Source organism: Seriola lalandi, unplaced genomic scaffold, assembly GCF_002814215.2.
Source record: "Seriola lalandi dorsalis isolate HSWRI2012SDOR001 ecotype SW California unplaced genomic scaffold, Sedor1 jcf7180002054901, whole genome shotgun sequence".
In the NCBI taxonomy this organism is placed as follows: Eukaryota; Metazoa; Chordata; class Actinopteri; order Carangiformes; family Carangidae; genus Seriola; species Seriola lalandi.
Genome location: NW_019525453.1, coordinates 2,506,450 through 2,533,134, shown reverse-complemented (window position 1 = coordinate 2,533,134; position 26,685 = coordinate 2,506,450). Strand labels below are relative to the sequence as shown.

At 42.0% G+C, this 26,685-nt stretch overlaps 2 protein-coding genes across 4 annotated transcripts; one reads left to right on the top strand and one right to left on the bottom strand.

Moving 5' to 3' along the window:
* LOC111672772 (galectin-9) lies at window positions 1-3,874 on the top strand. Of its 3 annotated transcripts, XM_087180325.1 has the most exons (6): window positions 1-64; window positions 1,218-1,264; window positions 1,468-2,028; window positions 2,119-2,207; window positions 2,397-2,568; window positions 3,226-3,874. In XM_087180325.1, exons 2-6 carry the CDS (start codon window positions 1,223-1,225, stop codon window positions 3,382-3,384), a joined length of 1,023 nt encoding a protein of 340 aa, XP_087036451.1. In that variant the 5' UTR covers window positions 1-64; window positions 1,218-1,222; the 3' UTR covers window positions 3,385-3,874. The 3 variants fall into 3 exon arrangements, with proteins under 3 accessions (XP_087036451.1, XP_087036450.1, XP_023286103.1); XM_087180324.1 differs by lacking the exons at window positions 1-64; window positions 1,218-1,264 and adding an exon at window positions 2,820-2,914 and having other exon boundaries at window positions 1,305-2,028; window positions 3,226-3,349; XM_023430335.2 differs by lacking the exons at window positions 1-64; window positions 1,218-1,264 and having other exon boundaries at window positions 1,314-2,028.
* LOC111672771 (mitogen-activated protein kinase-binding protein 1-like) lies at window positions 3,868-26,685 on the bottom strand. Its single transcript, XM_087180326.1, has 33 exons — window positions 26,503-26,685; window positions 25,081-25,172; window positions 23,087-23,149; window positions 22,922-22,979; window positions 21,489-21,659; window positions 21,264-21,401; window positions 20,540-20,722; window positions 19,473-19,633; window positions 19,128-19,317; window positions 18,481-18,624; window positions 18,176-18,363; window positions 17,934-18,025; window positions 17,705-17,830; window positions 17,182-17,252; window positions 15,722-15,843; window positions 15,543-15,618; window positions 15,334-15,445; window positions 15,153-15,216; window positions 14,696-14,806; window positions 14,368-14,525; window positions 14,098-14,135; window positions 13,083-13,283; window positions 12,840-12,985; window positions 12,560-12,699; window positions 11,560-11,751; window positions 11,246-11,312; window positions 10,050-10,205; window positions 9,380-9,549; window positions 8,477-9,109; window positions 8,280-8,367; window positions 7,928-8,016; window positions 6,913-6,998; window positions 3,868-5,235 (listed from the first exon to the last, which is right to left on the bottom strand). Exons 1-33 carry the CDS (start codon window positions 26,602-26,604, stop codon window positions 4,996-4,998), a joined length of 4,668 nt encoding a protein of 1,555 aa, XP_087036452.1. The 5' UTR covers window positions 26,605-26,685; the 3' UTR covers window positions 3,868-4,995.

Genomic DNA, 26,685 nt, shown 5'->3' with positions numbered 1-26,685 from the left:
CCTAAACTAGACCACAGCCTGCAGCCTGCTCCTGGGTGCACCTGAGGACAAAAGAGAACAAAAGGTAACTTCAACAAATTGCAATCAAATTTTATTTGTTGCAGCTTGTACGAAATACTTCATATTTCTATCATTTCTATCATGCTAAAAGTTTTCATGGTATCAGGAATAGAATGTATTCTCAGGTCCTGGGCTAATGTCCTGCTGTAATATGTATATATATATATATTGCAGGTTTGCACTAAACAAATGAAATGATAAAGTGATAAAATGTTAACCTAATAAAAGAATATACTTACATACACTTCATATGTGTATATGTAGCTTATCCGCTTGATTGCTGTGCGTTAATTAGTAATATTAGTTATGATTATGGCATGATCAAAAACAAAGCTATTGATTTAAATTCAATGATGAAAAACTACAGACTTATAAAATGCCATTAGAACTTGTGTCTTAATATGTATTTATATGAGTAATATTATTTTTCAAGCACAGCACCTACAATACACAACTGAGAATCATAAATATCTGAGTTGTATTTCTTATTAATAGCAGCCATTAAACTGGATGAAATAGCAAATCTATGTGCTTACTTAAATAACCTAGTAACAGCAATTTAAATCTGCACTCACAAGAACAATCATATATTGGTGGTATGGAGCGGACACCGAAGAATCATTGTTATTGCACATTCCTTTCTAACTGCACATACAACCCAGAATCAATGTGCCGTTATGTTTCTGTGTGACTCAGGTCAGCTTCTGCTGTCATCATTCAATTAGTACATCCCATGGCATCCAATAAGCTTTAGTTAACAATGTATATCTATATGGAAACACAATAGTCATGCAGTGCAGCAAATGTTTGCTTTCAGTTTGGCATCTTGAAAAGCTGTAAAGTCCTCTGGTGGTTACCTGGAGAGCTATGACTGCAATGCACGCTCTGAAATATAGATATAATATATAAGAAGTGAATACATTTTATACTGTTCCAATAAAATAGTTCCAAAGCATAGGTTTTAAGGTTTATTCTTAGTTTGGCAGGCTGTCATGTCTCATAACGTGGCATTTCCATTTTCTTTTTTTCATTTCTGATTAAGATCTGTTTTGGTTTTCTCCAGTCTGTCTGTCGTAAAGTCCTCGGAGACCATAGTTATACTCACGATAAATAAAAAAAGCTGTAAAGTAATTAAAAGTGCACTTTTGTTTTGACAGGCAGCATGGATGTAAGTACCTCATCAAATTCTCAGATCGCTACACTGGTAAGAATGACACAAATCATTGCTTTTCTCCTCATTTTTCAATCTAAATATGAATGCTTAAATCTTTGCTTTTGTCAAACGGCCATGTCTGCAACTGCAAGTTGGTGTCCTCTGTCCTGTCCACCCTCACTCTTCCCCGTATCTCCATCCTTGCCCCTGACCCTTCCCTCGCTCCTTCCTCCCCCTCTCCTCCTCCCCCTCAGCATTCTGATGCTCTCTGCGGCAGCTGCCCTCCCTCTGGTTCTGCCCCACAGGCTAACAGCCTTTGGCCCACCCTGCCACCGTCTGGAACTGGATTCCCTGGGTGGCCAGGACAGCCCACCCAGCCTGCACCATGCTGGACTGGCCAGCCAAACACGCCCTGCTGGCCTGGGCCACAACCAGCTCCAGTCTCTGTCCCTGCAACAATTTCAGTTCCAGCCCCGGTGCAAACCATTACACCAGCTCCTGCACCAACTACAACCATAATGCCAGCTCCAGCTCCAGCTCTAGGTCAGCCCTGCCAGCCCTGCTGGCCCGGCACCCAATATCAGCTTCCACAGCCAACAGCTCCAATTCAAGTTCAGGTCCCTGCTCAAGTCCCAACTCCGACTCCAGTTCCAGTCCCAGCACCCGCTCCTGCTCATGCTACCAGCATCCATCCAAATGTACCAGGGTGGCCTGCCCACCCTGGCTGGCCTTATAACCCGGGACAGTCAGGATGGCCTGGACAGAATCCATCTCTCGTGCCTGTACACTGGCTTCCACCCACATCTGGACCTCTGGTAAGTCGAATGCAAGGAATCTAACTTGCATTAATCTTACAATGTTGATTGGTCACCAGGTTGTTTAATGGTCCCTCTCTCACTGTTTAGAGTGTGCCATACAACCTGAACCTGGCCCGTGGGGTGTATGACAAGATGATGATGACCATCTTGGGTCATGTCAAACCTAATGCTAAAATGTAAGATTATTTGTATGTACTTAAAGTGTCTCCCTATGCTGTTTTGTACATATTTAGTTTTCTCCATAACCTCTTATCTCATGTTACGTACAGTATATAAAAATATCGTCCGGGTGAAAAGACACAAATTCTACTCAACGGAGACAATACAGTGCCGATGAAAGTCCAACCTGCTTTGCTCTCCCACAGGTTCACAGTGAACTTTCTGAGAGGCAATGACATTGCCTTTCATATCAACCCTCGCTTCAGTGAGGGGGGCAAACAGGTGGTGGTCCGTAACCACAAACTGGGTGAGCGCTGGGGCCCAGAGGAGAGGGACCTGAAGGGACCCTTCCCCTTCGCTCCTGGGAGCCCATTTGAGGTGAGTTTTAGAAAATGGGATCTAGCCACATGGTGGACTGAGGAACTGGGCTTTAAGATTGCTTTGTGTAGCATGCTAACATCAATCAAATCTTTACCACATTCATTCACCTGAAGTGTCAACGTCTACTAGAAGCTACTAATCATATTTAACCACTGTCTCATTTGAATTTTACAAGATGTTGATGTTTCAAAAGTCTACACATGGTGCCTTTAACTGACTCCAGGTCACTTTCTCATGGTTAACGTCAGGCTAACGTTTGGAAAAGATGGAAAGGGTTGGAAAGTCGTTTGTGCAAGCGAGTCCTAGATAAGGGAACAGATGTACTGCAGGGAGGCTCCTGGAGGTCAGTGGGGGTCTTGTGTTGCTCAATAACATCAATAACAATTACGCTTTACAGGCATCAGCAAGCAGTAACTAATCTAAGCTAATTCTGTCTTTGTGTCCAACAGTCCTTGTGTCCATGTTTACTGACAACTGCAGTGTGTTTCTCTGCTATTGCGCCTTGAAGTTTCCCTGGATTTTGCATTGACAAAAATATCCTCCTGCACATTGTTATCCTTTAATGAAATGCCAGTTAAAAGATTTGGCACAACACAAGAACTTATTTGAGCACTGCATGTACGATGGCTCACAGTCTTGATGGCTCTGTTCCAGATGAAGATCCTGTGCACTCATGAGGCGTTCAGGGTGGCAGTGAACAACCTCCCGCTGTTTGAGTTCCGACACCGTGTCAGAGAGCTCAACCAGATTGACAGGATAAACATCCTGCATGATGTCGTCCTCACCTATGTCAACTTGGAGACACTTCCATAGGAAACACATTGTCTGTGTGTGTGTGTGTGTGTGTGTGTGTGTGTGTGTTGTAAATGCAGCAGAAATGCATACGGGGATACATATAGAAAGTTTGCCCACACACACACAAACACACAGGCTTCTAATACACTATACTGTGGAGGCACTAAAGCCTTCCCATTTTTATATCATGGTGCTTAAAGATTGAATAAGTGTGTTAGTATGTAATGTGATATTAATAATCACGTGAGCTGAGCTCATTCTATAATGTGCCACAGTAAGTTGCTACAAAGCTAACCCTTTCATATACATAAAGCTTTTCACTATAAATATGCTAATGCTATTTATTGTGTACAATCTTTCCAATTTCATTAAATTACCACTAATAGAAAATAATACATGTATCAATATTGTCTGAAAACAATTATGTCTCAGTTCTCTGGGGTTCTGTTAACTGTAATGATTCTTAGATAAAATTGTCAGTCAGAAATAAATAATCAACACCAACGTCTCCATGTTTATTTTTGTAAGAGACCATATAGGACAGTGCTGTAATTAGAAACTGTATGACAGTAACCAGGAGAAAAATCTCTTTCAGAGAAATCGAAACTCTCATTAGAACATTAAAACCAGCGCTACAAGAACACTCAGAGATGTACAGAAGGAACGTCAGCTAACAAAAATGAATTACTGTCTGATATACATTAAGTAATGATAAGCACATGTTACTGCTACTTCTGCAATGAGGGAGACACTGTTGGCAGAAGAGTATGAATTACATGGCTGACACAGGAAGCCTAAATCTCTGGGGCTAACATCTTTCCAGGCCCATCATCTGACACTTACCTCTAACTTCACGTCAGTGTCATCTTTTCTGTCCTCACACCTTAACTCCACTTACTCTGCCCTCCGACCTAAGCATGCTCTCTCTCTCTCATGACCCTCTCTTTTTTAATATGTAAACAGTACCATCTTTTCCCACATGATATTGGCCTGGAGATGCTACAGTCCTGTCCAGAAGTCAGCACTCTGGTCTGGAGCAAGATGCACCACTGACCAGGCAGGAAATAGCTGTAATGCCACCCTTAGGATGGACTTTTGATTTTTATTCTAAGAGCCTCACTACTGGTAAAGATAATGGAATAATGGAACCTGCAGCCTCCAGGGGACGCTATAGGGGCTTCAGACTTCATAGCCTTTACCAAAACATAACTATCTATAACTTAAATAATGCCCAATACCACAGGACGATTTATGTAACCAAAACACAGCGTTTAGTCAACTACATCTTTTCACCAACTACCTGTGCTCTTCATGTGACTTCACCATCATTGTCCCTCTAGTGTCTCCCTTCATAACATTTTGCGACTCATTACGATTTTAAAAAAGGGGAAAACAGACAAACTATGGCATTTTGAAAAATAAGGCAACCTTTTTTTACTCATTCTTATTTCAGTGCATAATACCTGACATCTATTTTTTTCAGTTTTCTCCTAATATAATGACATCTCATCCACTTTCAGTCAATACAGTTCAGTAACTAAGAGTTCTAAAAGATCTCTGTGCAAATAACAAATGTGCAATTCACAGTGCTATTGGGTGTGCAGTGCGCATAACAGTCAGACTATCTCCTCAGGTCTTGGTATCTAGTTTCCTCTCCACAGACTTCAGCAGCAGCTCAGCGTACTGCTCCAGCAGAGCGAGGGCCTTCTCCCCCTCACCTTTGACCTCCTGGTCCACTTGGGACCCTTCACTCTGTGAGGAGGCTTGAGGCAGAGAGTCTAGCTCGGTCTTGACCGTGAACAGGGCCTCGGACAGGATTCCCCTCATCTGCTGTTGATCCTCACTGGGCTGTTGGCCACACTGGAGAACCTGGTTTAAATTAAACCATACACACAGAAACCAGTCAGACAAGCAGCGAGTGAGACGGACAGGAAGACAGGTATACAGGTTGTTTACCAGTGTGTTTGAGTTTTTCATCAGGTTGGGTGGCAACTAAGGACTGTTTTAATGATCAATTAATCTGTCAGCTAACCAAATAATCTTTTTGTCTATAAAATATTGAAATGTGTCTACTGTTGAGCCGATTAGTCGATTAATTGATCAACAGAAATGAATTCAAACTCTTTTGATAATCGTTTAGGTCATTTTTAAAGCAAAAATACCAACTATCTTCTGGTTCCAGTTTCTCAATTGTGAGGAAATAATCAACAAATAAACTGATTATGAATATGTTGGTCAGTTTCAGCCCTAAACGCGTCCATCACTAAACCAAAGGCGTTGTCTTTAAGTTGCTTGTTTTGTCCTACGAACAGTCAAAAACCAAAAAGTATTTACCCCTCAGCCAAAAACCTTGGAGTCATTTTTGATCAGGATCTGTGTTTTATGCCCCAGGTGAAGAAAGTTGTTCAATCATGTTTTTATCATTTGAGGGACATAGCCAAGGTCAAGTCTCTAGTTTCTGCCGTAGACCTAGAGAAACTTATCCACGCTTTTATTTCCTCCCGCCTTCACTACTGCAACTCTCTCTACACCTGTCTCAGTCAAAAATCAATCCATCACCTACAGTTAGTTCAGAACGCTGCAGCTCGGCTACTAACCAAAAAATGTGACCACATCACTCCGGTCCTTGCATCCCTTCACTGGCTGCCCGTTCATTTTAGGATTGATTTTAAAATTCTTTTAATTACTTTTAAGGCCAGACTTGGGCTGGCCCCTCCTTCTATTTCTGAACTTTTATCCCCTTATGCACCAGGATGCAGTCTGAGATCCTCTGGTAGTTCACTACTGGCCATTCCAAGGTCTAGGTTAAAAAACCAAAGGAGACAAGGCCTTTGCCGTCAGAGCCCCTACACTAAAAAGCTACCAGAGGAGATCAGACTTGCAGAGTCAGTTTCCTGTTTTATTTCACCTCTTAAGACAAACTTTTATAAAAATGCTTTTATTGTGTGATGTCTTTTAATTTCATTTGCATTTCACTTTTGTTTTGATGTTTGTATTTGATTCATGTGAAGCACTTTGTTATTCGTTATACAAATAAACTACTATTATTATTTAGTTTGCTATCATATACGACAAAGAAAAGCAGCACAATATTACATTTGAGAAGATGGAACCAATAAAAAGTTTTGCCATGTTTTTAATCAGTTATGAAAATACTCCATAATAATTATTGAACTGATTAATGGACTAATTGTTTCAGGCCTACAGTTAAGTAAAAATGGATGTGTCAAATCGGGAGCTAATTAAAGCATTACAGCAGCAGCATCCACAGAAGTTAAAACAGTGACAAAAAGCAGTCCATTATGAGAATGTAGGATTTCAAGAATCAACAGTATTATCTGCCTATACGTGCAACAATAACAGGAACATAAGCAATAACAGACGTGTAATATGTGAGAAGTGATCTCTATCTATTCCTCCTTTATCTTCACCATCTCTCTCTTTTCATCGTCTTTCTCCTGGTTCTTTTCATGCTCTTTTAATTCCCCATCTCCTCTTGTTCTGATTTTCAGACGCTCATAGACACACAGACACACACTCACTGACCGTAGTGTAGAGCATGATGGTTTTCCTCAGACTGTTGTGAAGCTCAGTAACAGCCTGCTTACAAGTTTCCAAGGTGATGGAGTGATCTGCAGAGAGAGGGAGAGAATGACTCTTTCAAGTACCGCACCGCATGTGGAGTGCGCACAAAGACACACATACAGTACAGAATGGATACACACAAACGCACAGTGTTATCGAGTGATGTGGGTGCACAGTAAATGTTAAGCAAAAGGTTAAAGAGCATAAAAAGAAAAAAATACTTGGTAGCAGAAAACTATAGAAAAAACACACACACAAGGAGGCTGCTGTACAAAGCTGGAGAGCAGCAGCTGTGTGAGCTGTGAAAAAGAGAAAAATGATTTCACAGTTTATATCCTCCAGCAAAACACAGCTGTAGGTACAAATGTGGACTCGGTATCATTTAATGGCATTCATGGTCAGTGTGCTTTCAAATTGAAATGTTAACTTTGTGAGGCACCAGACAGAGAAGCATGAAGAACAGGATGAGGAAGTTATTTTAAGATTCACCTCAGCATTTTAACTGTACCCGAGTGAGCAGCACATTCCGATAATTGAGATGTGTTAATGTTAAATGATCATTTATTAATGTATTATCATCAAAAGGGAGCGTCAAGGTTCAAGTTTGGAGCCTGTTGCAAGAAATCCTGGTGTTTTGTTCAATAGTAATTAACATTTTAAGCAGCATTCCAGAGTACTTGCTCAATCATGTTTCTGTCATCTTAAACCAAAATATGACATGTTTGAACTTTTCAAGACACAGAGACCAAAGAGACGCACAGAAAAACTAGATGACATTAAAATAAAGTAAAAGGGAGGAGAATTCAAAACATTATCGTCTCCCTTCATCTCTGGATTCACCCTTGTAACCACAGTACTGACAGCAGGAGGGCGCAGAGACAGACGGACAGACAAGAGGAAGACAGAAGGCGAGCAGCGTGAAGAGGAGGAGTGTTTGTGACGGACAGGTTGATAAAAGAATTCTGGGGAGACCGACCTGGTTTGGGGTCAGCACTCGATGTGTGGGCCTCTTTGGGCACCAGAGGGCACTCTTTAGCTGCAGCCACCTGTCGAGGCTCCTTGGCACTGGGAAGGAATGTCAGAAATGTGTGTCAGTTACTGTTTTATGCAAATTCTGACATTTTGACATGAAAACAAAGAGCAAAATGTATGAAATTAGCATAACACTGCAACGCTCTCACGTAAAAAGGCAGCTCAATAAATGCTTAGCTGACTGTACCATTTGTTGTTTATTGAGGTGATTTCAGTACAGCTGTTAAGAAATCTTTATAGCTGTTTGCAACAAAACATGTGGTTAAGTGTTTGGTGAAAGTGATGTCAACATGTACCTCTCAGCAGACGAGCTTCTCCTCAGCTTCACTGGTAGTGAACTTGGCAAAGAGTGATCCAAACTTAAAGAAAGATGTCTACCTAGTGCTGAAAATAACAAGATAAACACAAAGCAACAAAGATAATTAGGGATTTAGTTCATTAACTGTGTGTGTGTGTGTATGGCACATATATGGTATAAGGCTGGCTGTCTAACCTTGTTTGTTTCCTGTAACATCACATCCAGGGTCTGTTGTCGGAGTTGAAGCCCTCGCCGGACCTCCAGACCAACTTGAGCTCTGACTTAGTTCTAGGCAGAGGCTGCGTCGAGGGCTGAGAGGCAGCTTGGGAAGCGGGATGCGAGAGGGTGGAACGTTCTGGGTAAAAGGGGTGGGTGAAACTGTAGCTGTAGGATGGGAAGGAGCGGGGGAGGGACTGTTTGATAGAGGACACGATAAGATGGACGATGATGATGAGACAGAAGAGGGGAAAGCGGTGATTGGAGATGAGGCGAGCAGTGGGAGCTCGACCTCCAGCTCCCCAGATGACCTCCTGCCCTTAGGAAATTGGGGGGAGCACGGTGGCGTTCCCATCTGGATACCTTCTCCCAGAGAGTTGGACCGACTGCCTTTGGCCATAGAGCTGGCTGTGGGGTTCATGTAGGAGTGCTGGGGCTTGAGTTTGGGACTCTCCCAAGGGAGGGGGGACTCGGGAGACTGTGGTGAGCTAGAGGAGGGTGAAGACAATTGGAAGGATGGCCTGGGAATGTTATGATCTAGGAAAAGCTGCTGAGGTCTCTTGCGTAACCCCTTTCTGGCACTTCGGTCAGACAGCACAGGGGAGCCAAGAGCTGGAGAAAGGATGAAGGAGTGGAGATTAATGTGTCTTTTTTTTTTTTTTTTGAAAAAATAGAAGCACATATAGAAATATATCATATAAATGAATTATTGCCAATTTCAGGGAATTGTCCAGAGTCAGAGTAACTTATTTCTCATATTTCACAGCAGATCTTCATGCTCCTAATGGAGCTAATCTAATTCATTAAAAAACCTGATTCCATTATTACAGAAACAATAGCGAATACATAGTAATATATCAACTAAATGATGAAGAAACGTACAGTCTGAGGCCAGGTTCTGGGCAGAGAGTGATTTCTTTAAACATGTTCTGTCGAACAGCAGCGGAGCTTTGGATGGAGGGTTGGACATCCTCCACAGGTGGGACCCTGAAGTCTTCTTCTTGGGGGGTCTAAGGGTAGGAGTATAGTTCCTCTCCGAAGCATCTGCCCTGCTGAGATGCAACACTTCAGCTTTAAGATCACTTCACATTCAAGTATCAGTATCAGTAGTCACAAAATGTCAAAAACAAACCAAAGTAAAATCAGTTCTTTTGATTCATGCATTTATTTTTGTTTGTGTCTGCACTTCATTTTAGTCATTTAGTCTAATTTATTTGCACGTGTATAACTGCTAAATGGGAGTTCAGTTTCTCCCAGTGTTTGTTTACCCCTATCTAGTCTGTAAGTACAGCATGATTGTGAAAAATGGGCAGGTTTTAAACAGTGTAAAATATTAATAATAAATATTATAGCCTTGTGTGACCTCAGAAATGTCCACTGCATTCTTGCTCTGTGAATTTATCAATGTTTTATAATCATTTATTTATACAAACAGAGTACCTTTTGTGCTCTTTGAACTTTTGTATTTATGATTCATTAATCTAAGTCTGCCACAGAAGCTTGGCTGAAAATAAAAACCCCTTGCAGCTCCCAGTTTGTATATCCTTCTTACTTTGACGATTCGATTCTGCCAGGGGACACAGCGGTCTCATCCTCAATGTCTCCGCTCTGGCCATCCTCCATCAAGGGTCGCACTTTTGACACGGGGGGCTTAGCAGAGTGGCTGCCCTGTTCTTTTCCATGCACTTTGGCAAACATAGACACCCCCCTACACAGAGATAAGTCAGTACAGCGTTAGAGGATAGAGTTAAATACACAATTTAATCCTCTAAAGTATGTCAAAGGAGTAGTCTGACATTTTGGGAAATGTGCTTATTTGTTTACTTGCAGAGACCTGGAGATGAGAAGATCAATACCATTCTCATGTCTGTATGCTAAATATGAAGCTACATCCAGCATCCGATTAGCTTAGCACAAAGACTGGAAACAGGAAATAGTTCAACTTATTAACCTCTGTGAACCACCAAATTAGTTTTTACATACAAAATATAATATATATGAGCATTTGTACAGAGTCATGCTAGCTGTTGCCAGTCTTTGTGCTATGCTGAGCCTAATGGCTGCTGGCCTGGTTGAAGCCAGCAACATATATAAGAGTGGCATTTTATTATTATTATTATATCATTTTATTAAAGTAAGAGTTAGATGAAAAGACCAGCACCTCTACACCTAATTAGTTAACGCATTACATCTTGTTGTTTGACTGTTCATGTATTGGAAAATCTCTTCAGAAGCAGTTGCCAGGCAACCAGCAGACTAGTAGCTAGTGCTAGTAGGTGGATTATGTTACCTTCGAACAGAGCCAGGACACATGGACAAATGTCCATGTTTCCAGTCTTTAAGCCAAGCTAATAAACTGGCTGCTGGCAGTAACGTCGTATTCACTGTAGTGCAGAAAGACATGAAAGTGGTATTGATTTTCTCATTTATTTCTTGGCAGGAACATGAATAATCAAATTTCCAGAAAATGTTGAAGTATTCCTTCAATTAAATAACGTTTTACAGTAGCAAATTCCATACACTCCTGTGGTCTTTCACCCTACAATGTAAATACAGGATCGAAGGATAAAAAATGATGTTCTCACACACACAAAATTACCATAAGAGACTTAACAATGTCATTTCAAACTGACAGCTTGGCTGGATCCATACGGTACACAGATGGTTTAGCAGAGCAGTGTGCGTGAGTCCACATGGGTTTGTAATTATAGCTATGAGTCCGCACTGGTCTGAAGTGGTAAGCAGTACCTGTTATTATGTCCTCTGGCCAGGAAGCGTGAAGACATACTGAGCCTTGGGACTCTGCTCTGCTCAGCTGTGGACAGACATCAGGCATTAGAAAAAAACATCAAGGAAAATGGAGACAGTGGCAAAGAGAGAAGAAAAACACTCAGTGACACAGAGAGAAAAAGAAAGAGAAACTAACAGTAGGCCTACGAGAGAGAAAAACCACCAGACTAATCAATATTGTGTGTGTGTGTGTGTGTGTGTGTGTGTGTGTGTGTGTGTGTGTGTGTGTGTGTGTGTGAATTGGAAGTGTGTGTGTGTTTGCCCTGTGTTACCTGTGCTGCAGCTCTCTGCCAGCGTCTCAAAGTTCTGCTTGAGGAAATCCTCTTGACTGCGGTCAGTGGTATCAGTCACTGTCCTCAAAGCCTCGTCCATACTCGTCACTTCTGTCTTTTGCTCCTCTTCCTCTCGCTCTTCATTCTCCTCATCAGAGCTGTCCTGGCTCAGAGACTCCACATCTGCAGAATCTGAAAGCAAAAGAAAGAACAAGTACAGCTGAGAGAAAGAAAAACCCTTTCCAAACCCCTATTGACCTTGATACATCTACTGCATAGAACAGGTAGATACCAGATAATCCTTAACAAATGACCAGTCAGAACATTGAGGCTTATATAGTAGTATTATCTGACATATTTCTATCAGGTTTGAAACAGAAAAAAAAATCCTAGCCTCTGTGAGCTCAAATCCCTCTCAGCAGGTATCAGCTTTACTGTACGTTGAAGAAACACCATGGCTTTCATGTACATTTTAGTCTTTCATTTTAAATCCTGCACTTGACACACTTTGAGTAGATATTTATAAGTTGAAACAGAAATGTAGACAGATAAAAATACAGAAATACAGCATACAAATGTGACTGTTTATTCAAGATCACTCTGCTATTTCTCTGCCTGCAAGCCATAGCAAGAAAATCCGTCATTGAAAGCCTTTTATGTGTTGAAATTTTGTATTATTTTAGCATTTTAAATTAATAAATGTACAATATTCCTTAAATAATCTTAAGGCATTAGTTTTTGTTTGCAGAAAATCTATAATCCTGGTGACATTTGTGTAATCTTGGGAGGGGGTACAGCTGTCAGCCACGTCTTTTCTGATACTACCACTTGGGGATGCTGAAATCAGAAATGTTCAAAATGTATGCATATAAAAGTAGCTTTAAATACCAATCTTCATATTTCGTGCCCTTGTGTCTTCATTCTAGCGAAGGTACATCTCAACTGTTCACTGCTTTAATTGTCTTTTCGTTATTTTGTGTCTTATTGTTGTTGCCCTCACCATCGAGGACACAATCTGGGCTGGAGTCCCTGCTGTCGTAGCCTAAGGAGCAAGCACTGTCCGGGCTGCGGCTGTCCTGGCTCTCACTGCGGATCCCTCGCCCTTGCGTCCTGCAGTGCTGCTCCTTCATCATGTAATCACTGACGTATGAAAACACGGAGAGGTGGAAACAATGAGGAACAGGGCAGAGAGGGAAACATTAAACCAAGAATACAAAGACGCTTTTGTTCTCTTTCGAGGTCACTGTGATGAAAACTGTGTGCAGCAGGCAGGGATTTACCTGCCCTGTAGACTCGTGTCGCCCTCGTTCTCCTCGGGGTACGGCAAAGCTCCATCAGTCCCCCTGATGCCCTTGGATGGGTGTGAGGACAGCCAGTCAGTGGGTGGCCAGGGCCGATGCCTCTTGGCTCTCTCCTCCAACTGCTGCTGCAGAAGATGAGCACAGGTGACTTAGTATAGCAGTACAATTACACACACAGCTCCCTCTTTCTCTTTCGTAGACATCCTGCCCATCTATGCATACCATGGGCTCCTGGAGGCTGGACGTGCTCTGTCTCTCTCTGTCGTGAGGGGGGCAGTTGGGGTTTTTCTTGTGAGCAAAGGTCTCCAGCTGCCTAAGGTCCAGCATGGATTTCACCATCAGCTCCAGGGAGCCCATACGATGAGACCAGCGCCTCCGAGGACGCTTAGCAGAGTCAGGGGTGACTTGGCTGATGACTCCATGCTGTAAATGAGGGTTGGAGACGAATGTGATGAGACAGTAAACCATGATTTCTAATTGTAAAAGACGTAAAAGACATGACTGTAAAATATCGGAAATTAAGACTGACTGAATATTAACAGTGTCAATATTCCTTCAAATGAGGTTGTGTGATTTTTAATCCCCTAGCTTTGGCTGTATATTTCAGAATGAATTTCACATTTCTTTTAAGACTCAGCAGGGCATTTCCCCCCCGGTTCATCACAGAGGATTTAATCTCATGTGTGGTGGAGTGAAGCCTGAGATCCTTAAGCCACTTCACTCCTCCTGAAGTACTGATAGAAAACTAAGAGACACAGTAGACAGGAGATGTTCTGTTCATCAGCTGTCTACTCTATATACTTCAATTTTGTACTGAATATTAAGTACTGTTAATTATTTATTTTTATTTCAGTTGTTTAATTTGACTTCCCATGAATGTGATTAACATGGAATGGCAATTAAATATACTGGAACACACACACACACACACACACACACACACACACACACACACACAAAGAAAACCACTGCAGTGGACAATCACATTCAAGCTAAAGTCGCCCTTCCCATCACACAGATGATAAATACATTTAGACTTTGCTTATTGCTATTAGACAATTATTTTATCATTAAGTTGTTGAAATGAACATTGGAATTTGAATTTGTGCAATTTACTTTCGGGAAAAAGATGTTTTTCCTCATGTAAGGACGGTGGTCTGCACATTTAATAGTTTCAAAAATGCATCTAATGTGTGTTATTCCATTTATACTTATAATATTGAATATAACCACATACCTTTGTCAGTTCCCAGTCCTGTCCTTCATCTGAGCCTCCTGTTGTATAAAAAGAAGAATAATTATAGATACCATTTTATTCCTGGATTGTATTTTTAATTCTGCTGCACTCCGCAGAGAGGTCAAAGGTCAAGGACACTGCAGTCGGTCAGATGCTTGCTAGCAGACATCCCTCTGCTCAGTACTGGACCCTTCTAATTCCCTTGATAAGCATGTGGATCACAGTCAGCACAGTGTTTGTATTCTCATTCAGTTCGCAGCCAGACAGTACCTGTGTCCTCCTCTCCATGGCTGCTGTCAGAGGAAGTGTTGGTTGAGTTGTCTTCGGGGTCGTTGGGGTCGGCGGTCTCTGCTCTGTCCTCCCCCTCGTGCTCATGGTCACTGTCCGAGGACAAACCACCCAGGGTGGGGGCGCTGTACGCCTCCCGCCTGGAGCAACACAATCAGAGAGTCGGAGAAAATGATGAATGCTCTGGCATTCATTAAGTGTGAAGGCATTTTCTCCGGGTGGCTACTTTATGATCAAGCGCTAGTTGATTGAAGTTTATGGAAAGGATATAATCAATGAAATTTCTTGAAGGTGAGGTGTGTTTCGTCACCTGAGACTGGAGGTCTTGCAGGGTGGCGTGTTTGGGTTTTGTCTGAGTTGGCACAGCCTCTCTCTCATGCTGATTGTCAGCTCTGGAGCCAGGCGCCACACAAAGATACAGCTAGGAGATAAAAGCACTCGGGCATTAAAAATTCAGCATTTCATTTCAGCTTGACTATTGAGGAAACTGTCTGCAAACACATTTCTCCACTCATTTCCTCTTGCAGCAGAGGCTGAAGATGAATTCAATTTGGGTGCTACTCCCATCCTGGTTTTGATCCAAATTTTATTTTAGCACAGGGGGCGTAGCACTGACATTATTCATATTTAAATATCTCACTGTTATTACAGCTCTAGTTTTAAACATATAACTAAAACGTGTCATTCTTTTCAGAAATATGACATTATAATGATTGGTTTAATGCTGTATTTTCTAGAGCGACTACACACACAATACTGTCTCTCACCTGTCACCTGACACAGAAATCAAATGCTTGCAGTCGTTGGTAAACTTCATCCCAGTGACAATCTCTGCAAAACAAGAACGATGGCTGGTTAGAGATCATATTCCCTACTGCTATAAAGGTGTCAGTTTGGTTACATGAAGTATGTGTGTGTGAGGTACAGGTGTGTGTGTGTTTCTGTTACCAGAGTGCCCAAACATTGTGGCGACACACTCTCCAGTGTAGAAGTCAAAGATGCTGATGTTTTTATTGGAGCAGCTTGTGGCCACGTATTGACCTGAAGGATCGATCTGCACCTGCCAGACCAAATACAAAAGCATTTTAGTGTTTATGAACTGTGTATATAGGGGGAGAATGGTTTTTGGAGTATGGACGGTGCAGAAAAAATGTTACCCTGAGCAAACTTCCATCTTCACTCAGTGAGCCTTTGTAGAGTTTCTTCTGTTTGCCACTGCTGATGTTAAAAATCCTGCAGTACAAAGGAAAAGAAAAAACCTGTTTCTTCTAAGGTTCATGTCCAGTTGCTAACCTCCTCATCCTTCAAAAACGCACATACATGCCCTAGCACTCACCTGATGCAGCGGTCTTGGCAGCCGACGGCAGCGTACTTGCAAGTGGGGTCCACACCCATGTCGTACAGCGTGGTCTTCCTCACCATGTGGTGAGAGCGCCTGAACTCTGTTCCTCTGTCAGTCTGCAAAACAAAGAGAAAGTCTGTCAGGTCTGAGCAGAGGAGAGAGGCTGCTGTGGCTTTAGCATGAAATGGAGGGAAAGTGGGACATTAAAACAACCTTCCATCTTTGACCTGGTTGTGCAGCGAGTAACTGACTGCAAGAAGCTTTAGTGTATGCTGCTAAGTGTATGCGTTTGTGTTCTTTGCAAAGAAAGCAAACATGACCTTTGCATTCAGATATATAAAAGCTGCAGAGATCAGTTTGAATAAATATAAATGTGTGACTTAAAAGAGGGCGTATATACTCAAAGCTGTTCTGCTTTAAAATGCACTAAATACAGAAGAACGTGTATTTTGCCTCAGTTAAAGTTTGGTGGAATCAATGTGCTTTGCAGTGTGAGTTAAAATAAGTCATATCACTTTTGATGTTTAGGCCATAGAAAATCTGTGTTTGCGCATCCAATCACACAGACATGGTCAGAAAAGAAGATTATTATGGTTCATTAGGAATCCTTGGAAACACAGAGCAGCAGAGACGATGCTCATTTATGTTTTGCAGTGAGCACAGACCTGTCACAACGAGTTTCTTAAATGAGTACTCCATAAATGTCTGGATGCTGAAGGGAAGTTTTGCTCAAGACTAACAAGCCGCTGCTTATTGTGCTCTACAAAACTTGATGTTGTGAGTCACTGCAGTGGCCTGAATCGTGTCTTAAGTTTAAGAAGAATGACTTATGCAAGTCTGACCAAACAGAAAACTGGCCCAGTAACCCAGAAGCAAATCTAGAGGAAAGAATGCAGCACCATGTCTCCTTTATTGCTTTGGTTATACAACTTGTACTGCAAATTCTCCTTTTGTAGTACATGCTGTAGAGCTGTATTCACAAACAGAAGCTAAATAGATTGTGTTACTGTCGAGCTGCAGAGTGAGTCGTTGATGGGAGGAATAAATGAAGAATTTTTAATCAAAAGGAAAGAAGCAGCTGCTGAATGCTGAAGCAAAAACAGCTCCTCACTGTGTCTTAAATGGCCAGGACAGGTTTTTTTTAAAGAAATCTGGTTTGCCATGTAATCCTATAGAGTGTCTCTTTATATTAAAATTACACAGGAAGTCATGGGAAACTAGGAATCTTACTGTGATTATTGGTTATTGCTTTTATAAAACATTGGAAAATAAACTGTATTTTTAAAAGTTTAGCATAATATTTAGTATACAGTATGTGCAGTAGTTTTAAGCGTTAATGTTTTTGAGTGTATTGTGTGTGTCTTGGATATTTTACAACAGATTCCACCTGTGGGACAAGATACGTGTCAGATGAAAGGTGGGGACAAACTGAACCTTGCTCAGACGTGCCTCACCTTGTGTGCGGTGCGGAAATAGATGCTCTTGTCTGCCCCACAGCTGATCATCCTCACTTTGTTGTCATTGGCTGAGGAACAAAGAGATTTGTTACAGGAGGAACTTCTCTTTATAAATTCTTGCATTGTGCCTGTAGGAATCACAGAAATCCTGCTATTCTTCATCAGACTGCTATTACTAGTATTTTCCAAATTTACAGTCCAAGGAAAAAGACATTAGTTACAAGAGTGTAGCTTCAAAAATCAGAGTCTGAATTGATCCAAATTCAAAATCAGAGGCGGTAACTAATGCAAATATGTTACAAAGTGCAAAACTTTTTTAAAAAGTGCGTTACAAAAAAGGCTTTCCTCACAACAAACAAAGCTCCACCTGACTACACATGTATAGTTGTCATCTATTATTTAAACAAGCAGCATTGCAAGCCAAATAAAAGAGGGACTTTGTGTGGGCCTGAGTGGAGATGAAAGCGAGGATTAAGAAAAGATTAGCTGTCAGATGTTGACAGTGTCTCAAGTGGCTCACCAGCAAAGCGGACGGCTGTTATGGATGAAGAGTGTTCGTCGAGTGTCTGCACCAGACTGTAGTCATCCTCAGCATCCAACACATGGATCAGACGGTCCCTGCTCGCTGTAGCCAGCAGCTTCAGGCCTGACAGTTATAAGATGATTTTAAGCAACTATCGTACACACAGCCAAAACACGAATACTCTACAAGCGTGTCATCACGGTACCCACACTGTATACACACAGACCTGTTCCTGGATCACTGTACTCGAGACAGAGTATCTCAGCATCATGGGCCTCCACTTTCAGAATCTCCTCCATGCTGCTGAGGTCATGAACCCTGGAGAACAGACGTGCACACATTATTTAAGGGATGGAGGTGAAGAACAGTTAAGATGTTTTTGAAAGTGAATTGGCAGTAATATCTGCAGTCCAATTAATCAAACTCTCTGAATAATCTGCTGTCTAAATTTGAGCCTTTGTGTCCCACCTCAGCATCCCGTTGCGGTCTCCAGATGCCAGGTGTTTGCCGTCAGGACTGACACAGATGGTCCTGATGCCCGCCCTGCTTTCTGTTGTCTGTCCATCCCCGGATTTATCTGCATTCACATTTGCCATAGATTCCGGATCCAGTAATGTAGCGGTGTTTCCATCTATGTAGATTATATTCAAGAGATCCTGCAAAGCAACGATGGACAGAGAGACAACTCACCATAGGGAGACTATGCACTTAAGAAATATCAGCATTTGCTTCTGTGCGATGTGAGGACACACAGATATTGATGCAAAACTCACACTGCAGAGGATGTTCTGAAAATGAACTCGAGTTTGAGACCAGTCATCCATGCGCCACAGTCTGATGGTGTTATCAGCTGAGCAGCTAAGGAACACGCCTGATGACAAACCAGCACCCAGTTCCCCAGGAACATCTGGGAACACCTGAGGAAGGACGAGAGAGAAGGTGGGTAGGTAGGAACTAGGAGTCCAGGAGGCACAACAGCTTGTAGATTTATAGATTTCAAAAGCTTTGATATACATTTACATTCACAATGGAGCATTCTTATAAACTGTAGTAATGCAGGTTTACTATAACGGATGCATTGCCTTTTATTGCCTATTATTAGCAAGCTAAAACTATCATATGAATTCTGACACATGAGTAAGAGTATGATATTTAATTCTAACTTATTCAATGTAATAACTAATAACAAAATACAATAAAAAAATACATTAGTGTGTCTCAAACTGGTCCAGAGTTCAGCAGGATAATGAAAGGCCAGTTTTGGCATTTGGGTGGTATTGATCAATCCTCCAATGTGCTCCATCAGTAATCTAATCAATGGCCAACATCCAAACGACTGAGTCAGTGGTTGGTTTGAAACACACGGAATTTGTCACATTTGCTAAAGAACTATGTCGTTCACTTCCTCTTGCCTGTTTACCTCCAGGTCCCAGACACAAGCAGCGTGGAAGAGGGCAGAGTGCACCTTCCCCACCCTGCTGACATCTCTCACATCCCACACATACAGACTGTGGTCGTTATACACACAGCTGAGCCAGTGGCTGATGGGGTCATAGGTAACAGCAATGGCAGCTGGGTAACGGACATCTGTCTTGGTGGAAAATAGGTGGCTGACGGGAGAGAGGGTGGAGTACATGTTTAAAAGACCATGGAATAACAGCACAACAACGCTGAAGAGTGCTTCAGACTATAAATAGAGATTATTTGATCCTGCAGTGGATCATGGGCCAAGGAAAGGCTGCGTTACTCCTGAGCTCTTCCTCACCTGGCCTCGGTAACAGCTGTGACGTCAGTGCCGAGGGGGTGCGGCCGCGGCAGCGTGCAGACAAAGTGCAGGTCAACGGGACTGAAGGCTCGCACCGTTCCATCAGCGCAGCCACAGAAGATCATATCCTCAGACAGAGACAGAGACTGGGCCACGCTCGTCTACAGGGCAGCACACGATATAACAGGCACATCAGCTCATTTCATAGCTCCGTAATTTAAAAAAAAATCCCCTGTGGAGCAAGGAAATCTGTCCTTTATAATATATGTTAAGCAAGAACATGGTAAACTGAGACCTAAAATAAAAATCAGTAGCGGAATAATAAATGACAGTTTCAGGACAATATCTGTATTCCACGTGAAACCTATTCTCGTTCATTGAAGCCTAAAAAAAGTCTAGGTGAGTCCATGTGAGCCGTGCCTGTCTGTGATAATGAAGGTTACAGGGCAACACATCCTGTACTTGTCCCTGCTGCTAATCTCTCTTTGATCCACTGACAGAAGGCAGGAGAAGAGCCACACACCTTCATCTGCACCTCTTGATTAAACACCACAGCTGGACACTGACCATGAGCAGTGCTTCATTGTACAGCAGCATTATGATTATTATTATTACTGCTACTGTACAGCACTCAGATGCATAAATATACCGTAGATTTAATACTGGTGAAGCTAAATTAGATGAGTGAAATTAAAGATGTAGACACCTACTGAATCAACAACGAGCACAATGCATGTTTGATGAAAACCAGCAACGTTTTAAGCAGCTGATGTTTTTAAACCTCACTCATCAGTGTTCATAAATTGTAAAGGAATAGTAAAAGATTGTTTTAAACACACACACACACACACACACACACACACACACACACATGCAGACACATGAAACACGCTGATTCGTCACAATCAGACCTGTGTTGTGGATCAGATAAGATAATGTTTAGTTAATGGCGGAGTGACACAGCCCAATCAATATCACTCCAACACTTTGATAGGGATGTAGTCCTTAACTAAACCACACAAATTAATCCCCTTGTTGCTGTTGGCTACATCATCCCAGTCACTCACCCGTAGGTCCACCCATTTGTCCAGCATCCTCTTGCTGTTAAACTCACACAGCAGGCCAGAGGAGGTGATGCAGAAGGTGGAGTCAGATTTAGGGCCCCGCCCACAGGCAACATCGCAGAAAAAGTTGTTCCTCAGCTCCCCCAGCAGCCCCGAGCGGCCCAGCAGAGGGACAGGAGCACTGGCCTGAGAAAAAGAGGGATGAGGGTTAGCTGATGAAGCTCATGCTGTGGTGGTTAAAGCAGGATAACGGTTATATTCACACTTAAGAGTTATTTCTCTATATGTCCACATCTGCATCCACATCTGGGCTTTTTGAGTATGTAGTAGATGTGTTTAATTAAATTTGCGCTTTGTATTATTAAATTATCTTCTATTTCTTATTTGAGTGTCAGGGATATGAACTAAACATTAGTGAAGTCGTGAAGACAATTGTGACGAACAGCTGTGGAACAATGAAATAGCAATGAAAGAGGAAGCCAAAACCAGACTCCCAGTTTACTAGGATGTTTTTTTCCAGCTTGGATAATTTCCAAGGCAATGAAACTTTTTTAACAATGTGAAAAAAAATGTTTGGCAGAAAAAAGGATTCTTCAGAAGGCAGAAGAAAAACCGTAGCTCTCTCTTTACGGACAGAGAAAACCAGACCCGAATGATGTAGCCCAAAGGGAGACATTTCTCCGATTCAGTGGTTATAAAAAAATATAGGGATATGTTATTTCAGTACCTTGCTGGCCTTGCAGTGATCCAGATACCAGAACTTGACATGTCTGTTCCCCACAGTTACAAAGTAGGAGCTGTCCTCAGAGAAAGACACGCCCGTCACTTTACTGGACACCTTGTTGGCCGCTACAACGACGTCTTTCTGCAGGAGAACAAATCAACAACACACGTCAAACTTAAAGCCTTAAGGGGAGCTGGCTGCGTGATAAAACTCCAGATTGTGAAGTACCTTCCACGCCCAGACGTTGACCAGCATGTCATATTGGTTTCCCACACTGACGATGTATTTGCCGTTGGGGGAGAAAGCCACGCACGAGACGCCATACTTGTGCTTCTGGAGCTCCGCCACCTGTCTCCGTTCGGCCACGTCCCACAGTCTCACCGCTGGCAGGTGACCGCTCTGGTGAAAAGGACAGAGGGATGTGGACGAGGAGCAAGTGAGAGTTAATAGTTATTAAAGAAATGGCTCATGTTTTTGTCTCCATTCATCAAATCCACTGGAGCAGGCTACAAACAGCAGTCACCTGTCTCTCCAGTCTATTCAGCTCTCTAAGAGATTATCCTCTCTGTCCTCTGACCTCTGCTCGCTGTGTACATGTTACTTGTACCTCGACCTGCTCGCATTATTCTCCTCTCAGGGATCAAAAGGTCAGCAGGCTATTTGTGTAGTCTCTTCTTTTAATATTGGTAGAACGACCCTTTCAAAGGTCAGGGTCAGTGTCATCCATTCGTTCATGCTGCCTTTCCTCTCACCTGAAAGGCAGCATGAAGGACGCTGAGAATGGATGACATTCTCCTGAAGACAGAGCTGCATCCAAAAGAGACAGACAGAGGGAAGATGAAAGAAAAAAGGTACACGCGTCTGCTCTCTGCCTGTCCTTTATGTAAATGATCCACTGTTTGGTTTCTTATCAGATCATTCACTCAGGAATATCTTAAACTCTTCTCCTCTTTCAAGGCTTACAGGAAATCCTCTAACAGAGCTGTGACGCTCTCCGCTTTGATCACAGACTCGCAGCAGCTGGGAAGAGAACCATAATAACTCTGGTAGATGAATATAATATCAACATTTGCATTGGAAAATTGACAGTAAATGTGCACATCTAATAGTTTAATATGAAATCAGCTGTGCTCTCACGGCTCATGTGCTCACTCATGGTGGGAGTCTACAAGAATTTGGCATTTTGGCGTCTTTTAAATGGCAGCAGAGCAGCCTGTCCTCGGTGTATTTGGTCTTTTGAACTTTGGTCTCTGCCGTCATGGCAACTACTGCGTGCTCATCCACTTACACAGAGAAGTCTTTCATTGGCTTTGATTGGCTGGGGGAGGGCGGTGGGGGCGGATTAAGATAGCTTGTTGTGTTGAGGCACATGCTGTAACTACAACACTGTGACGCTTCACTGACAGGACACATTACTCAACTAAATTACTAAACTGTGAGGATATAAACACTGGACACATTATCACCATTAACTAAATGGCATATTGTGGATGAATGCTAAACTGCGGAAAACATCTGATCTGTAGTAAACATACAGTAATATCAACCTGGTGAGGGCAAAAATAAAAGAACGGAAGTCAGTGAGAAGCAAAGAGAAATGAGGCAAAGTGTTCAGCAGAGCCAAAGAAGAAGACGGCTGATTGACAAGTAAGAAGACTCACCTCTCCTGTGACCAAGTACTTGCCGTCAGGGGAGAAGGACAGAGCTGTGATGGTCTTTCTGTGAAAGTGACAGAGACAGAGACAGACAGCTCAGTGTGACTCTGGGACTTCTGTGACTTTCATGTTGCTCTGTTTCAATGCAGGCTATATTTGTGTAGGACTCACCTCGAGGTGTTGATAATGTGGTGCTGTCTGTTCTTTTTGGGGTTCAGCAAGACGACCACACAGCTGCATCAAAGACAGAGAAAAACAATATAATAATCCACATAAATATTTGACTTGGAACAAGCCTTCAAAGTGTCCAGTGTAGGTCTCTTGCACCGAGGTAAGAGTTTGGTGCAAGTGGAAAATTTCAATTTGCTGACTTTCAAGGGTTTTTGTGTTTATTTAGTCAAGGTGTTTACAAGAAATGTAAACTCGTCCACGGCTGAGCGGAAAACACATTTTTCAAGGTAACAAAAGAATAATTGAGCACTCATTTCACAGTGAATACTTGTGGCATGGCTTATCGCACCAATGCTTACTGATTATATACTGTGACCTTAAAAACATTCAAACTCTGATGTAACACATACTGTGCTAATATGTACAGAAGTAAGCCTCAGTTGTTCATCTGTAATTAAACTTTACTCTGTGACCTGTTGAAGTATTTTCCAGGATTAACGTTTGAAATACAATAACACTGCACTCATTCACTCTTCTGGGGACACATTTCATAATACATTCATTAAACATAAAGTTAATCAATATTACAGACACTGTAAAACACAGACACAGATGGGTCGTAAAATTCTGAATTCCAAGTAGAAGCATTTTTTAACTCAAAAGTAAAGCAGCATGAGATAACATAGCTTCAAAAACAAGGATCATTAATTTCATATCTTAAAGGAAGAGTCTGACATTTGACAACTGTTTGCTTCCACTCTCAACGCCACACATTTAAACAAAGGAGCTACAACACGTCAGTCTGTGAGATTTTATAGAGCAACTTTTGATCAGAAACAAGTTTCCCCTCCGTTTCCAGTCTTTATGCTAAGCTAACTAGCTAGTGGCGGTAGCTACAGATGTACAGACAGACATGAGAGTGGTGTCAGGCAACTCTAATGTAACATTACCCACTTTTGTATCAGTGTTTGTGCTTTGAATGTTTCAAAGTAAAACTCCTGTCCTGCTTCATGAAGTGTTTATATTATTTATGCACCATTTATATTATTTCCGTGCACTTTTTGTGTAATTGTCCTTTTTAAATATTCAAATAACTACATTGTTTCCTGTTCATAAAACTTCCTCTACATCCTGTTCAAGAGCGGCACAACAACGATCCACCTGTCGCCAAACTGGTTCTTTAGCTCCGGGCCAGGAAACTGCATTCCTGGTACCACAGATTGGACAGATTTAAGCTGAGGCTGCGAGTGGATTACCAGACTGTTTGTTATTTGGGTAGTACAGCGCTTGCTAAAATCACAATCAGAACCAGATACAGACACATGTATAAGTGCCCATGCCTGCATGCACAGATGTTGCTTTTCTCTCTTTCTGACAGACAGTCAAAAACACACCATCCTTGACACAGCAATAATGTAAACAACTCAATTTTTCCTTTAGTTTTCAGACATTGACCTTCTTAGTATTAATACAGCTTTGTCAGAAGATTTGAGAGCAGCACAATAGAGGCTCAGAGCACAGTTTCTGTTTCAGCCTCGCGAGACCCACTATGCTTGTTTTTAAACTCTGCAGCAGCTCCGAGGGCCCCGAGCATCGCCACTGTAGATCTACAGTAAATCCTCCAACCTGCAGCTCTACACGTCTCTCTTTTCTTTTTTTTTTCTTTTTATTCTGCACTGAGCAAGTTAACAAAGCCAGTCTCAGTGTTTGCACAGAAATAATAATACTACACAGTGCTCTTTACATCAGTGTATCACTGAGAAAGTCAAAGGAAGCCTCCCTGAGGACAGGATAATAAAAAGCTTCTGAGTTTCTCTGATGAGAGAGCCCACTGAGCTCTCCTCCTCAGTTCCTCTGAGATAGCACAGAGATTACACAAACACAGAAATTTGCACACTAACTGTCTGTGTGAGGTAGATATGATAAGGGAGCACAGAGTGTTGATAAGTCAAAGGTCAGATGTTTAGATAATGATGATCTCTCTCTCTTCTTACCCTGCAGGGTAGGCCACGAGTCCGGATCGGGGGTCACAGGTCAGACCACTGTTTCCTGAGGCAGTGATGCCCAGAACCTTCTCCAAAGTCACCTGTAGAGACACAAAGCAGGGATGCACCTGGGCTCAACCATTTACTACTTTTCTTTTTGCAGGATTTCATCACAGTGAGACGAGAGAGAAGATAAATAAGCAACTTAGCCCAGCAGTGATGTAACTACGCACCGTCAATGAATCAAAGACAGAAATAGATTGTTGCTGTGTGGTAACAACATGTGAAGACGGCTGGCTAAATGTGTCCTCTTTAAATCAAACAACTTAAAGTCGCTGTGTCTCAAAACACCCGCTTTCCCGTCACCATACAAAAAACACAGAAACTTCGGATTTGTTCAATACCATCTTATTTTGCAGTAGTACGCATCTTGCACAGCTACGATTCACATGCAGCAGGGGGGCATTTTCCCATTCCAGACTGACGCTTCAAACTAAAATATGTTATAAATGTTACCGTCATTTCTCTTTTGTGTACTTCACAGATGTAAAAGAATAGACTGATGTAAAATTAGATGAAAGAGATCAGGATGAACAGCAGTTAAACAGAAGATGTGACAGCTGGCTTGGCAAGCCTTGCTGTCTGTCTGTCTTGGGATTTATGAAGCAGCTATTAGTGTCATTGTCTAGTCTGGAGTAACATATGAATGTACCTGAGTCTGTGGTGTCCTACTAACACATATATGATGACGATAGAAAACAATAAAAACCACACTGAGCTGTGATCTCATGTAATAAAGTTATATTTTTTACTCTAGGGTTATTAGTCATAACCGATGGGTTTATTAGCGATTAATAAATCTTTTACTTTATATGATTTACCTCATAATAGATCACTTATAAGTCATTACATTGGGTTGCCAGGTTGTGAACAATCCCCTTTGCTACTGTTTATATTTTCTGTTAGGTATCACTGCAGGTATAATTGTTAGTTACCATTAACAAATGCTTAATAAAGCTATTAATAAATGGATTTCCAGTCCAAACAGTTCAACCACTTTTTTTCACAAACTGGCCACACAAAAGTTATACTGGTTAAAGTCTTATGGTTATATAGTATAATGCATTAGTAAATGATTTATTAACCAATAATAAGCCCATTAGTTTAAAAAAAAAAAAAGTTTAAAGCGGTAAGCTACCTCTTTTTCTACAGCAGCAATTTTAAGTGAAGTTGTTTAGGTATACCGTTGTCCCTGGCATTTTCTATACGTATTATCATGCCAAATCTCTGTTGTGGATTTAACACTACAAATAAAAGAGAAGTCTGCAGCATTATCAGATCGCCCCAGGCTGCCTCTCTTTATCATGACAAGTTGTTTCCCTCAGAAACTAAATCTGTTGCACTTTTAAAGAGGGGTCTATGGGAACATACCTTGCTGGTGAGATTTTCTCTCCTGCTCCTCTTGTGCTTGGTTGAGGGAGAACGCAGCAAATTCCTGATGCGACTTTTAATGGTGAACCCATCGCCTGGCATCTTGTTGGCAGCCCCCTGCTGACAGTCCACTGTGACAAGCCACCAGCCGAAGCGCGCATGCAGGCCGAGGAAGTGAATGAG

Excerpts from the sequence above, each read along its gene's own strand:
- LOC111672771 (XM_087180326.1), bottom strand. The coding sequence starts at position 26,604 with ATGCCAGGCGATGGGTTCACCATTAAAAGTCGCATCAGGAATTTGCTG. Across the intron at positions 15,446-15,542 it reads AAGATGGAAGTTTGCTCAGG|GTGCAGATCGATCCTTCAGG; the intron begins GTAACATTTTTT and ends TTGGTCTGGCAG. Across the intron at positions 11,752-12,559 it reads CCCAGATTGTGTCCTCGATG|ATTCTGCAGATGTGGAGTCT; the intron begins GTGAGGGCAACA and ends TTTTGCTTTCAG.
- LOC111672772 (XM_023430335.2), top strand. The coding sequence starts at position 1,318 with ATGCTTAAATCTTTGCTTTTGTCAAACGGCCATGTCTGCAACTGCAAG. Across the intron at positions 2,029-2,118 it reads CACCCACATCTGGACCTCTG|AGTGTGCCATACAACCTGAA; the intron begins GTAAGTCGAATG and ends CTCACTGTTTAG. Across the intron at positions 2,208-2,396 it reads GTCAAACCTAATGCTAAAAT|GTTCACAGTGAACTTTCTGA; the intron begins GTAAGATTATTT and ends GCTCTCCCACAG.